At 31.6% G+C, this 17,615-nt stretch overlaps 1 protein-coding gene across 1 annotated transcript; it reads left to right on the top strand.

The window, feature by feature from the left end:
- The first annotated feature begins 7,130 nt into the window (after window positions 1-7,130).
- On the top strand, window positions 7,131-8,663 carry LOC122501853. Its single transcript, XM_043611617.1, has one exon. It carries the CDS (start codon window positions 7,131-7,133, stop codon window positions 8,661-8,663), a length of 1,533 nt encoding a protein of 510 aa, XP_043467552.1.
- The last annotated feature ends 8,952 nt before the right edge of the window (window positions 8,664-17,615 follow it).

Here is a 17,615-nt window from a genome sequence, read left to right as displayed (position 1 = left end):
GTAAGTAATGTCGTCTCGATTATATCCAATCAAAATAAAGGATTTTGAATTTTATCCAATCAAAATAAAGAAATAAAGAATTTTTGAAAAAATAGCCAATCAAGAAAAAGTTCTACACTTGAAGTTAGTCGATCTTACGCACCTCGTTTTTAAGAAAGGAACGTTAGTCACTGATTCAAATAGTAACATTTTCCTAATGAAATAGTTAATGATAACTAATTATTATTTTTTCCGGTCAAATTAAATTATCGGCTGTTTTCCGGTTGTCCAGTGTGCTAGACGTAGGTACTGTTAAATATATTGGTAGAAACTAAAACCCGTAGAAGACGGGTACGACAGCTAGTATTAATATAATTTTGATAGAAAATTTTTTTCCAGGTACTTTATAATTTTTCCCCGATTTTCCATGGTTTTTCCAGGTATTCCAGGTTTTTAAAAAGTATAACACTGTCATATCGTTTTAATACCTACAATTATCTATATTATTTAAAAAAAATGAAAATAATTTTCAAGGTTTCTGTTTCTAAATAAAAAATTGTAATTAGTAAATGAAAGCAATTAAATTTCTTCCCTTTTTAAAAGAAATGGAAAATAATTGATTATTTTAATAACATTGATAAAAATTGTCTTTGGCAAATCAAGGTTAATACATTTATTTTTCAAAAAAATGTACAACAATTTTTATTTTCATCGTATTTAACTTGTTTATTTTATTAGTCTTATTTGAATACTAAATACTTAAAATTTGTATTTAAAAATATCATTTGCAATATTAATGAAAATATTTCAATTATACAAGACATGTAAAGAAAGATTTTTAAATTAATCTGCCTTTCTTCTGTCAAGCAATAAAATCACATGTAACTTAAGAGAAAGATTTTTTTTTGTTTCAGAAGTTGGTCATTTAGCTCAGTTGGTTAGGTTGGTTGTTTTGACCTATTTATAATAAGTGCATATGCCACTAACAGTAATTACTTTAAATTTATTACAGAACTAAACGAGCTTTGTGATAAACTTAACCTTACCTCCCCTAACAACTATTTCATAATAGCTGGAGATCTGAACTCGCGACACACAGAATGGGGTGACTCCAACTGCAATCAAATAGGACTTTACTTAAATTAATGGCTAAATAATGAGGGAATCACAATCAAAACAAAATTATTAACACCTATAACACCAACTTTTGGAACCTGATCTTTTTTTGACATATGTCTCACTGATACCAGATTAACTATCGACAATCTTACCAACTCAAAACTAAATACCTTACCTTACGACAGTGACCACAAAGCAATATCAATAGATATTTGCTTAAAAGACCCATTACCACAACAAACACATACAGACATAAAACTCTACAGAGGTACAGATTGGAACAAATTCCAAATAACTATCATGAAACAATCTAAAGAGCAAATTCCACATAACAGAAACCTAACTATTTAAGAAATTGATGATCACCTCATATCACTCAACGGTATAATTCTCAATGCCATAAATAAAACAGTCCCAAACAGAAAACGCATTAATAATATGGCAAGATACCTAAACCATAAAATAATTACTCTACATAAAGAAAAATCCTACCTAATTATTAAACTACATAATCTTAAAAAAATCAAAGTTCTAGAAATATTCTAGAAATAAAAAACACCAAAAAAAACATAAAAGAAATAAACAGTAAACTCAAATATCAATACTTCAAATCTACCACCAAAAAATGGGAAAACCTAATGAAAACAATAAATGTCCACGATCCTAACGAATTCTTCCCAAATATAAACAGAATTCTAAGAAAACGTGCACCCATTGTAATTGAAGATTTACACATTGACCCAAACTCACCACTCTTACAAAAAGCAAACATTACAAACACTGATATCGATAATAACACAAATAAAATAATCATTACAGAACCGCGAAATAAACTTAACGTAATAGGTGCACACTATGCAACAATTAATGCACCAAGATACTTAAATAATGGCACCAGGCTTAAAGAAATTGTTGACAATGTTGCTAATAAAATACACAGAGATTATAACGACATACGAAATAACAACAAAACACTAGTCAATTTTTCAGACACCAACCCTGCATACGAACCTACAACAGAAAACCTAAATAACACTTATTTTACCACCCAAACAAAATTGACTAAAATATTCCGAAATCTTCCTAAAAAAACTTCTTACGGTCTTGACAATATACCACTATTGGTACTCAGACACCTACCTCACTCTACAATAACACAATACACAATCCTATTTAATAATGCACTTAACCATCACTACTATCCTGTAGCCTGGAAAACTGCAAAAATAGTGCCAATACCAAAAAAAGAAAAAAGTCTTAAAGAACCAGCAGACTATCGACCAATAAGTTTAACTCCAAGTATCAGCAAAGTATACGAATGTGTCATAAACAACGCCATTAACATTGTTTGCATTGAAAATGATACAATACCAAACAACCAATTTGGTTTCCGTCGAAAGCATTCCAGTTTACATGCTTGCAGTAAACTAATTAATGACATTTTTTACCGCTTAAATAAAAAAAAGCTGTTGGTGCTATATATTGATCGATATTGAGAAAGTCTTTGATTCTGTTTGGCTCAACGGACTTTTATTCAAACTAGTCAAAAAAAATTTCCCTACACATCTCATTCTCACAATTCGTGATATGATTCACGACAAGAAATTCATCACCAATAATGAACCAAATATCTCGGACATCACATTTCAAATCATCGAAGGTCTCCAACAAGGCACAGTGAACTCAGCAATCTTATACAACATATACACCAGTGACACACACAGTATTTTCTCACTCAATGAAAACAACGACACATACTCAATCACCTACGCAGATGATAAAATCATATACGTGGGCGATAAAAAAATCACGAAAATACAAAACAAACTTCAAGAACTAACAGACAACATGAACAATTACTACAAAACATGGAACCTACGAATCAACCCACAGAAATGTAAAACCATCTTGTTTCGTCGCACGGTGGCGACATTTTCCGAAACTGGAAGAAGAAAGATAAAAGAATTTAAAATCACAATGAATCATCCTGACACCAACGTTCCTATAACAATCCAACACAAAAAAAGTAGTCAAATACTTAGGAATAAACATAGACGAACTAATGAGATTCGACAACCACACCATAACGCAACTAAATAAAGCAATATCCACCTTTAAAAATTATGGAAACATTTTCTACCAGAAACAACTATCGACAAGAGCAAAAATCATCTGCTACCTATTATTAGTGAGGCCAATAGCCACATATGCTGCGCCAATACTATGGAACTCCAGTGCCTCACTAATAGAACTACTGAGAGCATTTGAAAGAAGATGTCTCCGAACATGTCTCTCAATGCACAGATCAGCATATAGTGCATTCTTCAAGTACCACAGCAATTACGAACTCTACAACACCGCAAACATCCCAAGAATAGACAACTTCATTATACCCCTTACTAGATCTTTCTTTTCCAAAATCAACAATATTAACAATAAATTCATCAACAACTTAGCGGCAATACCAATCAACTGGAAACAATACCTACAGAACGGCTACATACCCATATAATGCTTTATTCAACTCGACTACCTTAGGATGATACAGGACGAAAACAACATACCGATAATATACCACTACTCACGTCACAGAAAAAACAAGAAACTACCATCGACATTTCACGAAATAAATAACAACAAAAGTGTTTACAACACAACAATACCATTTAAAGACTACAACAACACGGATAGACTCAATACAAAAAAATTCTGGTGGTTACCCGAAGACAGCAAACATCTGGCGGATATCAGAAGAAGAGCTAAAAGAAAAAAACATTAAGCTGAAACGAGCTATATAGAACTGTTTCACCCACATATATAAATTTTTTTTTAAAAAGTGAAAACACTGTGTAAAAAGTGAAAAGTGCTAGTGTTATTATCTATACCAATCAACATTAATTAATGACAATATAATTATTACTGTTCTCTTTTCTCTCCTCCTTTAACTTTACTCTTTTGTACATACTCATTCTTCATTTTTCATTTCTACTTTCTACTTCTTTTTATTTATTATTATAAAAATGTGTCCACAAGAGTATTTCTTAAAATTTTGTCTATTTAGGATTAAAAACAAGACATTAATAAAAAAATACACACATCCCAGTGGGCACAGAGACGTCTAAAAGACGTCTTAAAGACGTCCCTTTTTGTCCGCGGACGATTCGGGGACAATGATGGCAATGTCTCTGAGTCATCAAAAAGACAACTAAAAGACGTTCTATGTCTGGTCCAAAAGACATAAAAAAGGACGTCTAAAGTACGTCTCAAAGACGTCTTTTGGACGTCTAAAAGACATAAAAGGGACGTCTAAAAGACGTCTTTTGGACGTCCTTTTTACATTTCTTCAGATCTTAAATAAACATTTCTTTTATAACATTTTCTAAGTTGAAATTCAGTAATATTGTATTAATAGTATATTACGATACTAGGCCAGAAAGTTGGATTTCCTGGCCGGCGTGATATATAAGGCCGAGGCTTTATATATCACGCTCGCTAGGTTATCCAAATTTCTGGCCGTGTGTCGTATACAATTTTTCTGTATCCCCAGCCGAAAGTACGTTAAATAATTATTGTTTGAATAATAAAATAGCTGAATAAGTTGCCCGCCCGACTTTTGCAAAGTCGAGGCGAAGCCGAGACTTAGCTGGTCGGGGCGGGCATGAAAAAAAATTATAAGTAAAAAATAATTGGAAGTAAAATTTAAAAAATAGTAAACAAGAAATTTTCTTTACAAATAAATATTTAATAATATACAAAATATAATAATAATAAATAAAAGAAAATAAGAAATTTCATGCATTATTTTGATGACTGTCAGTTGTTTTCAAAACGTGAGCTCTGTAAGTAACGTGTTTGTGTGGTTGCTATGCTAACATGTACGTGTGTTGAAATTCTTGTAACCAATCAGAGCGCTCGTTGGGTCTGTCGAGCCGGCCACAAAAGTCGCTATTCCCGGAGCCATATCAGACCGGGAAGACAGTACTTTCGGCAAAGGGATACAGAAAATTTATTTTAAGTTTAATTTTATTTTTTCTAAAATGTGGAGAAATAATGAAAAAATTCCTACGAAGCTGGGATCGAACTCGGATACCTTGGGCTTGAAACACTGCGCCTTAAGCACCTCAGCCGTTCAAGACAGATATGAACCTCTACAAAGTTAACGATCTAACTTGTCAATGAAATGAATTTAACTTAGAAAAATTCCAATGAATTTCACATTCATAAATTTCTAAGTCCAAGTTGAACTTAGAAAATAATATTTTCTATTTATGAAAATTTTTCTATTTTCAAATGTTGAATGAAAAAACGTCTTTTAGACACCTTAAAGACATCTAATGGCCAAGACATAGAGAATTCGCTCTGTGAACTCGCAAAAGGGCGGACATTTAGTTCTCGCCTGAAGTTCGCAGTGCGAACTCCTTGCGAACTTCAGGCGAAATGTTGTGTTATGTGGGTAGGCAAAAAACCATCATTGTTTTAAAAACGTTCCAAAAACGTTTTTAGAACGTTTCATGTCTGCTAAATAACGTCCCAAAAACGTTATATGGTTCCAAAACGTTTTAAAAGAAATGGAACGTTTTTGGAATATTATTTTGCAGACATGAAACGTTCTAAAAACGTTTTTGGAACGTTCTTAAAACAATGATGGTTTTTTGCCCACTAGGAAACAGGTAAACTTAACATAATATTCAAATTTTCCTTGCTAAAAGCTCTTTAAAATTTATTAAAATATTTTTAAAATAAGATTATTTGTCATATAAATAAAAGAAAACTGTAAAAATACCAAAATTAATAACATATTTTGCTAAAATCGCGAGGTGGCTTTTTCCTCCACCAGGTGGTACAAAAAAGCCAGTTGCAGTGCTTTCGTAAAACTCTTATAACTTAGTCCTTTCATGAGATAAAAAATATTTCTGTCAAGAATATTCAAGCTTAATAACTAAACTTTCAATGCCAATTGGAAATATGAGAAAAACATTTTAAATTCAGATTTTATAGAGTCAAAAGTAAAATGTGGCTTTTTCACCCCGTTCTACTCTAATGCAACATTTTTGTAACCTTATTGAAATATTATTGTTTTAGAAATAAATAAAACTTAATATATAATTTATTTAATAATATAATTTGACGTTAAAAACTGAACAAAAGAAATACATGAAATTTTATATAATTTAAGGAATGTCAAAGTTTAAGTAATTATTATTTTTAAATACCATACTTAAAAGCTATTGTAGGTATAGAAGTAAAATCTAATTTAAGGTATATTATCCTTAAATAATTTAAACATTTTTATTTACATTAAATTTTTACAGTATTTTAAAATTATTTTACAGTTTAAATATTAATGAGTAGGTAATATTTTATTGCAATTTAAAATGTAATAATAATTATTGAAAATCATATAAATAATATAAAATTGCTTCTATAAATACTAGTAAATTTATTAAAATGTTTTGCAATTTGAAGCTAATGAAATTTACAAAAAATTATTTTTTAACGTAAGACACGCTTTACTAAAATATGCAAGCAATCTTTCGTCTGCAAATGCGAAGATGTCACATTCTCTGCGCCAGTCGACACAAGAGCCGTATCATCGTTCATCGACCCGAAGACAGCTAATCGTCTAGCTCTTCATGGAGGAGTCACGTTTAGACATCGTGTCTGTGTATAATATTAAAGTTTTTCGCGGATAAGTAACATTATCAGCGTTCACAAACTAAAACGCATATAGTTTATCGTCTACATTTAAAGTAATACTTGTTCATTGAAAAGACCCTCGGTACTTCGGTGCTTTTGGCACAATCGCCGATTTCCTCGGCGCTGAGGAGCGCGTCACCTCGTTGTCCAGCACGGCCATCTTGCTATATTTAAGTATCGTTTTTTTTTCTTTCTCTTTCCTACTATTAAAAATATTTATTTTTTCTGTCGTGGCACAAAAGCCTATTAAATGGAGGTTTATTCTCCGATTCATTAAACATGAGTTTCGACACGGGAGGGGTGTTTAATCCCCCCCTTTCCCTCAAACGGAACAAATGGAGGTGGTTTCTGCAGCAGAAAGCCTCCTGAGTATCCAGAATTCGTTTTCTTCAAGTCAAGAAGACCTAAATCCAGAATCAAAGAGACAACATCACAATCACAGTCACAATGACCAACACTCTGACACACACATCCCAAAACAAACAGTTGATAAACAAAAAACGAAAACAACTACACCTTCTGGAGACAACCAAAGTGACACACAAACAAAATCTCCCCCTTACTATGACAATTCCTTGAAATCTAATTGCACTATCTTTATCCAACGCGATCCAAAATCACCTGATGCTAAAAAAGACCTAAATAACATGTCGATAGGTCGCATTTTACACTCCACTTTTCCGGGTAAGATTGTCGATATTAACCGTAGCGGTTTTGGTAAAGTTAGAGTCGTATTAAATTCAGGCAAAGCTGCCAATCAACTTCTTAAAGATAAATCGCTTTCAACAAAAGGACTAATTGCTATAGTCCCTGCTAACTTTGTGTCTTGCCAAGGTGTCATGAGTAATGTTCCTGTGGACATTACAATTGATGAAATCCTTGCAAATACTGAAATTGTAGGTCCTCATGTGAGAGACATAAAAATCATTAACGCCCGTCGTATGAACAGAAAAACGCTTGACGAAAAAGATAATTCTGTCAAATATGTACCAACCACAACCGTGCTCCTCACTTTTTCAGGCACAATTCTTTCGCAAAGAGTAGCGATTTACAAGGGATCAAGTCAGATTCGCCCTTATATCCCCGATCCACGAATGTGCTCAAAATGTAGCAGATTTGGACATATTGCCATATTCTGCAGATCAAAACCTCGTTGTCAATCCTGCACATTGGAGGTCATTCACGACATCAACAACATTTGCACAGGTCCTAAAGGTACACCTGAGTGCCTTAACTGTCACGGAAAACATATGAGCTCCTCGAAAGAATGTCCAGAATTTATTTTTCAAAAGAAAGTCCGCGCCTATGCCACGATTCATAAAACTTCTTTCAACGAAGCCAAATCAATTCTCCGACCATCCAATCACCAAACTTCTAAACAAGCGTTCAATTTTTCTGACTTCCCCGAATTAGGTGAGGCTCCTACTCCCACTTTTAGCACGTCTCAAAACGCCTCTCGATATCTTTTCTCGGAAGCAACAAATGTTACCTCCCATCATTCTAGAAGCTCAAAAAATGCGTCACTCAGCCTACATCAAAAGCCAACACAATCGCGTAAAAGATCTGTTAACAACTCTTTCTATGCAACTCACTGGAACAATGGAAGGAGTGATAACATCTTTTCTAATGGCTCTGCCTTGTCTGCTCCATCACCATCAGATTTTTCCTCATCTTCCACTACTTTGTCACCTCCAAATGTAGATCCTCTTTCAACATTCCTTACCTGGCTCAATAACCAGGTCGCACAAATTTCTTCTACCTCCTCTCCGGATATAGTAAAACAAAAACAGGATAAACTTTCTGAAATCATTGAAAGTTTACGGTCCCTTTTCGATTCTGGTCCTTCCGTTAATGGCCAATCTAAGTAATCTAAATGTCATGCAATGGAACTGTCGGGGTGTCAACAATAAGACACCCGAGTTACTAAGACTATCTCATAAATTCGACATCCTTATTCTCTGTGAAACATTCTTAAAATATAATAAAAGAGATAACCTTAATTCCCTTAAACAATATAACATTATTAGATCAGATAGAACATTAAATAAAGGTGGCGGTCTAGCTATCGCCATTCGCAAAAACATAATATTTTCTAGAATCCAAAACATATTTTCTAAGGAGGATGTCCTTGAGACACTTGCTGTCTCAGTAAACTCCTCTTCGGGAGAAATACTTTTAATTTCGGTCTACAGAGTCCCTGGCAAACAAACTCCTGCTAATTATTGGAAACTTTTCTTTGACTCCGTTAAAAATTCAAATTTTAAATCTGTCCTGATTGGAGGTGATTTTAATACTGCCGTACAAAGGAAAAAAGTCTTTAACTGACATTTTTATAAAAAATGAGTTTTTTATATTAATAGATTCGTTAAAATTTTTTGCGTCTATTACACGTGATAAAAATGTAATAATCTTATTACTTTTTCTGAAATTACATTTTAAAGATTGGAAAAGGTTAGAATATTATTACTAAAAAGCCTTAACTGTCAAATAATTTGTAATCCCGATAAAAATACATAGGAATATATATATAACATTCTAAGAAAAAATGTATTAAAAGCCGTTAAGTCTTTTTCATTAAGTAAAATCATCCGAGAACCGTAGTTTGTTTCAATATAAAAAAGCATCATGCTATTAGGGCTTTCTCACTTTGTAAATAATTCGAGTGAAGTTCATATTTGCAAACAAAAAAGCATTAATAACAAATATCTCGCATAATTTAATTCGAGATATCGAATGATAAATAAAACAAAATGGTTTCCTATCAACAATTTTGACATTTGTTTATATATTATCGAAATGTGTTTATAGTTATATTCGAGATTGACAATTAATGAATAACGATGAATTTTAATGAAGGTAAGAAGAAATCAGTATATTTAATTACAATACTTAATTATAGTCATTTTAAAATAAATATATTTCTTAATTGTTAGAAAAACTTCAAACTTGATTTTAATATAACCTAACTTAAAGCAAGAGTAATTGCAATAAAGAAACCTAATTAAATGACATAATAATAAATTATAAATTTAAAAGAATTTTTTCTAAAACAAATTTAGTAAGAAATTTTGTAGTAAATTAATTTCATTAGAAATAAATATAAATAAATATAAATATTTATTTTAATATTTATTTATATATATGTAAATTTATTTTTAAATAAATAAATACGGAAATAATTTAAAATAAAAAAAATAAATAAAAAAAAATAAAAATTTTAAAATTTTTAAAATTATTTAAAAAATAAATAAAATAAATAAAAAATAAATAAATAAATAAATAAAATATTTTAAATTATTTAAAATTTTTTTTTAAAAATTATTTAAAATTCATAAATTGAAATTAAATAAATTATAAATTAAAAAATATGATAAAAAATAAAAGCATAATCTTAATTAAAAAAATGCTTTTTATATTTCAGACCATTGGAATATGAATCTCAATAATTATAGTCTTTACGGGAATCTCAATCACAATGAATCGGCAATAGAAGAAAACCAATTCAACTCATTTGTGTTTAACCAACAACCAACTGTGTTTAGCCAACAGCCAACTATGTTTAATCAACAATCAACTGTGTTTCACCAACAACCAACTGCGTTTAACCAACAACCAACTGCGTTTAACGAACAACTAACTGCGTTTAATCAACAACCAATTGAGTTTGGAAATATGGCTCCTTATAATACTGTGCCTGTGTTGCATCCTGTTTCAGTTCAAGAAAATTATTACGATTATAGCCTAAATATTCCGTCGAACCATTATGAATTAAAAGAAATAGGAAATGAAAATCAAAGTTTATCGAAACTAATTTCACCAATGATTCAAGTAGAAACTACTTCAGATAATAATTCATCGCAAATACTCGATTTGTCAAAAAACAGTAATAGTACAGTTGTTAGTGAAAATTCATTAATTGTTACAAACGAAGAGCAAGACAGATTAGAAAGGCAACCTTTTGTGAGTGCAGAAAATGACGACAGTTTTTCAAAAGAAAATATTCAGACGACAAATTTATGTTCCGGAAGTAAGACTGTAAATACGAGTATTGAAGATATTAAAATTACGAAAAAGAGAAAGAAAAATGAAAAGGACAAAACTGACGAGGAATCATCAAAAGTCAAAAAACTTTGCGAAAAACATCCTGTTCTTGAGACTTGTAAAAATTTCCGATTGAAATGTAATGAACATACATCTCATGCAACTCGTGAAAAATTTAACAATGTATTTTGGAATTTAGGAATGTTTGAAAGACGATTATTTATAACAAATCACGTGACAGTTTCAGATGTTAAACGACGATACGAAAATGCAACCCGTCAAAGACAGAATCATTATTCTTATCACGTTGAAGATGATGAAGGCAATAAACGACAAGTTTGCAAATTATTTTTTTCATCGATGCTGGGTTTTAAAGAAGGAAATGATAAAATGATTAAAAATGCGTTGTCTTCTGTGGATCCTATTACTTTAATTCCGTCAGCGGTTGAAAATCGAGGTCATGCAAAAAGTACTTCGTCAGGAGAAATTAAGAATTTAATTGAAGCTCATATTGAAAGTTACCACCCTTGTGTTTCGCATTATCGTCGCGCTCATGCGCCTAACAGGCGTTATTTATCATCCGAATTAACAATTACAAATATGCACAATGACTTCCTGCAAAAATATCCTCAACACGAAATTTCATACGAAAGTTACCGATTGGTCGTAGCCAAAATGAATATTTCCTTCACAAAATTAGGCCATGAGGAGTGCGAAGAATGCGAAAAATTCAGACTTCATAATCCTAACCACAATAAAGAAAATTTAAACCCAAACTGTGAAGATTGCAATAAATGGTCAAGTCCTAATAAAAATGCAATTCAAGCTCGTCAAAAATATCAAAATCACGTCGAAAAAGCTTACAGTTCATCAGAAAATGGGTACTTTTCCGTTGATTTGCAAAAAGTTATAATGCTACCAAAAATGGAAGAATATAAAGTTGCATTATTTACTCGAAGAATTGTTGCCTTCAATCAAAGTTTCGTTCCCTTGGGATCTCAGCAAAATATGCGAAAACCAATAGCTGTAATTTGGCATGAAGCAGTCTCAGGCCGAAAAAAAGAAGACATCATCAGTGCTTTTCACAGTTTTTTCTTGAAAAATCGGGACAAAAAGCATCTTACACTATGGTTAGATAATTGTGCAGCTCAAAATAAAAACTGGTGTTTATTTTCTTTTCTTGTGTACCTTGTAAATTCTGAGGAAATTGAAGCTGAATCTATTGAACTTAATTATTTTGAAAGTGGTCATACTTTTATGTCCGCTGATGCTTTTCATCACCAGGTTGAAAACTCTATGAAAAAGAAAGGAAAAATTTATGATTTTACTGATTTCGAAGATGCAGTGGGAAATGCCAATTCAGGAAACGTAATTGTGAAATCTATGACACCTTATGATTTCAGTTTGTGGATCGATCATAAATCTGCTCAAAAGTTAAAGAATAAAGTAAACCGACCTTACCTTCATGACATCAAACAAGTCAGATTTAATCGAGGAAATCATAAAATAATTTATAATTTATTCTACGAGGAAAACTCCGACTTACCTCAGTTCGATTTTTTACAGACAAAAATCTTAAAATCAGGTTTCCCACCAACTGACGTAAAAAATGATTTTCGAGGAATCCCTGAGGCAAAAAAGAATGATATCGTGGAGAAACTTTTGCCTTTAATGCCGCCAAATAGACGCTTTTTCTGGCATAAATTAAAAGTATCGAATGTTTCAGATTTAACAACATCTTATGACGACGATCAATAAGAATTGTAAATTTAAATTTCTATTGAGCATTTGTATTCCGACATTATTATATTGTTCTTCAATCATTTTTAATAAACACAAAATGTAATGGAATGTTATAATTTAAAAAGACGACCAATAAAATTTAAATATACATAAAGTTCGAATTTTAATTGATCTAAATATATTATATCTTACTGTTTCAATTTTAATTGTTTAGCTAAAAAATAATAAATTATTTGAATTTAATTTAATGCAATTAAATATTATGAAATACATATCATTTTAAAATTGTTAACAATTTATATTTAATTAATTGATTATTAAATAAATCATTAATTTAATTTATTAAACAAATAAATTGTAATTATGAATTAAACATTTATTAATTCGCAATTTTTATACGAATTTCATATTTATATAATTAATATTGATAAATAGAATATTTTCTTATCTATATATACATATGATTTTCATTTGTTAAGAGTTTAAGACTTTTTTTTTGCAGTACATATAAGCGCTCGGATAATGTTACAAAACTAAAAAGCATTAAGTAATATTAACAACTTTTTATCTTGTATTTGTTTGAAAAAAAGCATTATATGAAATTTTCTAATTGACAATGTTTGAAATTCCTTTTTTTTACTACGTAATTAGAAAGAGCGTGTTCGATTTAGTTAGAAAATGTCTTTACTTCATTGATAATGTTTCTTAAATAAGAAAAATTTTTAAATTCAGTTTTCCTTGATTTTCTCAGTTTTATGAATTATGTAGTTATAGACTTTTTTACTTTGTACGGCAGAATAGTCATCACTCTTTTTGGGGCAGTTCCTGTAATTGCACCAATGGTCATAACTTGTGTGATGCATTGGACGAAACTGATCTTATTATTTTAAATAATGGTGCTCCCACACATGTGAAACGTCCTCCTAATCCTGGAACTACTTTAGATCTTACTTTTGTTTCCGCAAATATATACTTAGTTGCTTCATGGAACGTTCATAATGATTCTAAGGGAAGCGATCATTTCCTAATCTTTACTTCCCTAGGCATTAGAATACAGATTTCACCTTCTTCTTCACATAAATATAACCTCAAGACAATTAATTGGCCTCTCTTTTCTGCAGATCTTTGCACGTCTGTGAATGCAAATTCTAACGAATTAAACACCCAAAATCCAATCCCTGATTATAATCAATTAGTAGAGCTCATTGACGCATCAGTGAACATTGCTTGTCCTCAAAAGAAACCTTCACATACCATATCTCGAAATCCTAGAACAACTAAAAAACCTTACGTTCCGGCACCTTGGTGGAATAACAAGTGTGATGATGCTGTTAAATCTAGAAAAACGGCATTATCTACTTACAGAAGAACACCTAACTATGAAAATTATATTAAACTTAAAAAAGCGGAAGCCATTGTCAAACGTACCCTGAGCGAAAGTAGACGTCAGTCTTTCAGAGACTTTTGTAACACTCTCGATAGGCATACTCCACTTACAAGAATCTGGTCAGTGATTAAATGTTTTAAAAATCGTTACTCCTAACCTATGTCATCCTCTTGTTCAGCAGACAGGGCAGTAATAGAAAAACTTCATTCCTTAGTGGACGAAACATGTCCCCCTACTGTTTGTTATGATAACTTTCCAGATAACTTCAATCACGAACCTTTCTTAGAAGCCCCTTTTACATTAACAGAACTATCAATTGCAATTAAATCTTCCAAAACTAAATCATCACCCGGCCTAGACAAAATTGACTTTAATATTATTCAGCACATCCCTAAAGATATTTTCCCAGTTCTTCTTTCAATATTTAATAGAATTATTTCTGGTGGTTACTTTCCTACTTCGTGGAACAATTATCTCGTTATCTTTCTTCCAAAATCTTCGCCTGGAAAATTCCGACCTATTTCACTGGCTTCTTGCCTTTTTAAAATTGCAGAGAAATTAATTTACAATAGACTAATTTGGTTTATTGAACGCAATCACATTCTTAGTCCCTATCAATTCGGCTTTAGAAAAAACAAATCCTGCACAGACAATCTGGCACTACTTTCCACAGAAATTTATACAGGTCTTGCTCAACAAGAATTTACAGGTGCATTATTCCTTGACATTAAAGGGGCTTTTCCTAGTGTTATTCCCAATATTCTTATGGAAGACCTACGTACAATAGGAATTCCTGAAAATATTGCTAAATTTATTTAGAATTCCGTCAAGAGCAAAAATATATTCTTTAAAATTAATGGAGAAATAATTGGACCCAGAACAAGCACTACTGGCCTTCCACAAGGAAGTATCCTTAGTCCAATAAACTTCGCGATATACACTAGAGAACTTAATTTCCACATACCGGCAGATTGTATTTTATTAGAGTTCGCAGACGATCTGTCCGTCACCTGTCGTTCCCCCAACATCAATCAAATAATCACCTCCCTCCAAGTTTGTCTCGAGAATGTGTCCAACTTTTTGTCTGACAAAGGTCTGGATATTTGTCCGGCTAAAACTCAGTTTATTATCTTTAGCAATAAAGGGATTGATATGAATGATCCTTCTCTATCGCTCTCTTTAAATGGATCCATTATTAAACCATCTCCTTCAGCTACTTATCTCGGAGTTCAATTTCACCAATCAGCATCTTCCGATATTCATTTTAATTATTTGTGTGACAAAGGTAGGAAGATCTTAAATATTTTTAAAGTTCTAAGAGGCACATGGTGGGGTGCAGACCCGTATGTCCTTGTTCAAATTTATGACTCTCTTTTTAGAAGTCAAATAGATTACTACTCACATGCTTCAAATTTCAAATCACACAAAAACTTTTCTCGTTTAGAAAAAATCCGAAATCAATTCTTAAGACTAGCTGTAGGTTACAGAAACAGCACTCCTATTAATGTTCTGTTAGCAGAGTGCTGTGAACCACCTTTGAGATCGAGATTCAATTTCCTTTCAAAAAAGTACTTTATGAAACTTTACTCAAACTCAAATCATTTACTACCAAACAAACTTTCAACTCTTTCACGACTTACTGACAACTCCAATGTAAAATATAATTATCCTCTTTTAATTGCTTATGAAAAATCGAAAATGTTCAGCGACCTTATCAGAAGTAAGGAATTAGACCCTTATATTACGAATTCCGTTACGAGGACCATGTGTTTATCCCACAAGTTATCCTTGATTGGGGTACTTCACTTCAATCCTCACCAAATCCTTCTATCTCATTTTCTGATCTTGCAAATAGAGACTTCCCTAATCATACTTTCTTTTTCACAGATGGCTCCAAAACAGATAAGGATTATCTGGCTGGTTGCGCGTTTATTTGTCCCTCTTTAAACTTAACTTCTCAATATAAACTCTCAAATTTTGCTTCTATTTTTACTCTCGAAGCATTTGCTATTTTATTTTCTTTAGAATACATAATCGCTAATAATCTTCCCAATACAGTTATTTTTCAGACTCTCTCAGTGTTTTGAAAAATATTGCCTCTAAAAATACTTATAAAATTAAATCTCATATAATCCTAGCAATTCGAAACCGATTGAGAGTATTGACAAACTTAAATTGCCCAACAACTTTGGCCTGGATTCCAGGAGAAAAAGGTATCGATGGTAATGAAAAAGCTGATCAAGCAGCTAAAGATGCATCAATTAATTCTGCAATTCTTAATTCTGCACTCCCATTTTCAGACTTTTTCACTCTTGCGCGCAAACAGCTGGATGAAAGCTGTCTTTCATACTTTCGCGAAGTAGGAAAAAATAAGGGTGCCTTATATACTCAAAACTACTATAAACCCAGAAAAAAACCTTGGTTTGCGAATTTTGTTGCACGAAGAGCCTGGATCGTCTCTATTTGCAGAGCAAGAAGCAATCATTATAATATTGGTGCCAGTTTGGCAAGAAAAAATTATATTACCTCCGGCGATTGTCCTAATTTTCTTGGTATAGAAGAGGACCTTGACCATGTGCTTTGGTCGTGTCCTAGATTTAATTTATTTCGTCCTAATTTACTAAAAGCACAAACAAGAGCTTTAAAATGTCCTCCTCCCTTTAGTAGTGTACAATTCCTAACAAACCCCTCTCCCAGAATCGTTTCTCATGTTTTTCGTTTCTTAAAACTAGCTAATATTACAATTTGATTCATAACTTATCTTAAATAAAACAAACATTAAAAAAATATTCAAAATTTACTCTTCTCCCGCGCTTTTTATACTTAAATCTACGCATAACATGGTCATCCCTGGCTCGAGTATACTTCGTGCCCAGATATGATACGAGCTTAATACATAAAGCTCTCTTCACTCAAACACCTGGTCATGGCCGGGTATACACAGAGAAAGCAGTATAGTGCTAATGTTAACTCAACTACTACTACTACGTGCTGCTGGGGCACTAATTTTGAAAGGAAGAACTATAGTGAAACAAAAAATTCTCGTTTTCCTCCCCTTATCACACGGTGGTCTTCAAGCACTTTTAGGTTAACCTAAAATGAGTCAAAATTGTGCTAACGCAGTTTTATCTAGAATCGTCCCAAGATTCCAAATTTTCATTTCCGAAAATCGTAGCTGATTCTTTTTTCGAAAAAAACCTAATATATGGGCAATTCCACGTGAGATTTTAGTCGACCTCTTAAAATCGGCCAAAAATATTTTTTTTCTATTCTGTATCGAAAAAAATAGATATATATATCTGTTTTTTATTTTTGTTTAATTGTCCAAATTTTCAAGATATGAATTTTCAAAATTTTGGACTTGTAATTGTAGACCTATATTCAGTAGCTTATAAGTTTGAAAATATTAAGTTTAAGAAAAAGTTGTCAAAGAATGAAAGTTTTAGTTTTCTTTCGACTTTTAAGAAATGTAAACAAATAATTTTTTTAAATTTATTTATTAAAAAAAATTTTTTTTTAATTTTTTAAAAAAATTTTTTATTAAAATATTTTTATTTTTTTATAAACAAATGAATTATTTTAACTTTGAGCCGAATCTTTTTTTATTTTTTTTTAAATTTATTTATACCTTATAATATAGAGGAGATTT

The sequence above is a fragment of the Leptopilina heterotoma genome, unplaced genomic scaffold, assembly GCF_015476425.1.
Source record: "Leptopilina heterotoma isolate Lh14 unplaced genomic scaffold, ASM1547642v1 Lhet_217, whole genome shotgun sequence".
Taxonomy (NCBI): Eukaryota; Metazoa; Arthropoda; class Insecta; order Hymenoptera; family Figitidae; genus Leptopilina; species Leptopilina heterotoma.
Note: the sequence above shows the minus strand (reverse complement) of the source record. Positions and strands in the feature narration are given on the sequence as shown.

Coding starts and splice junctions, on each gene's coding strand:
- LOC122501853 (XM_043611617.1), top strand. CDS start 7,131: ATGGAGGTGGTTTCTGCAGCAGAAAGCCTCCTGAGTATCCAGAATTCG.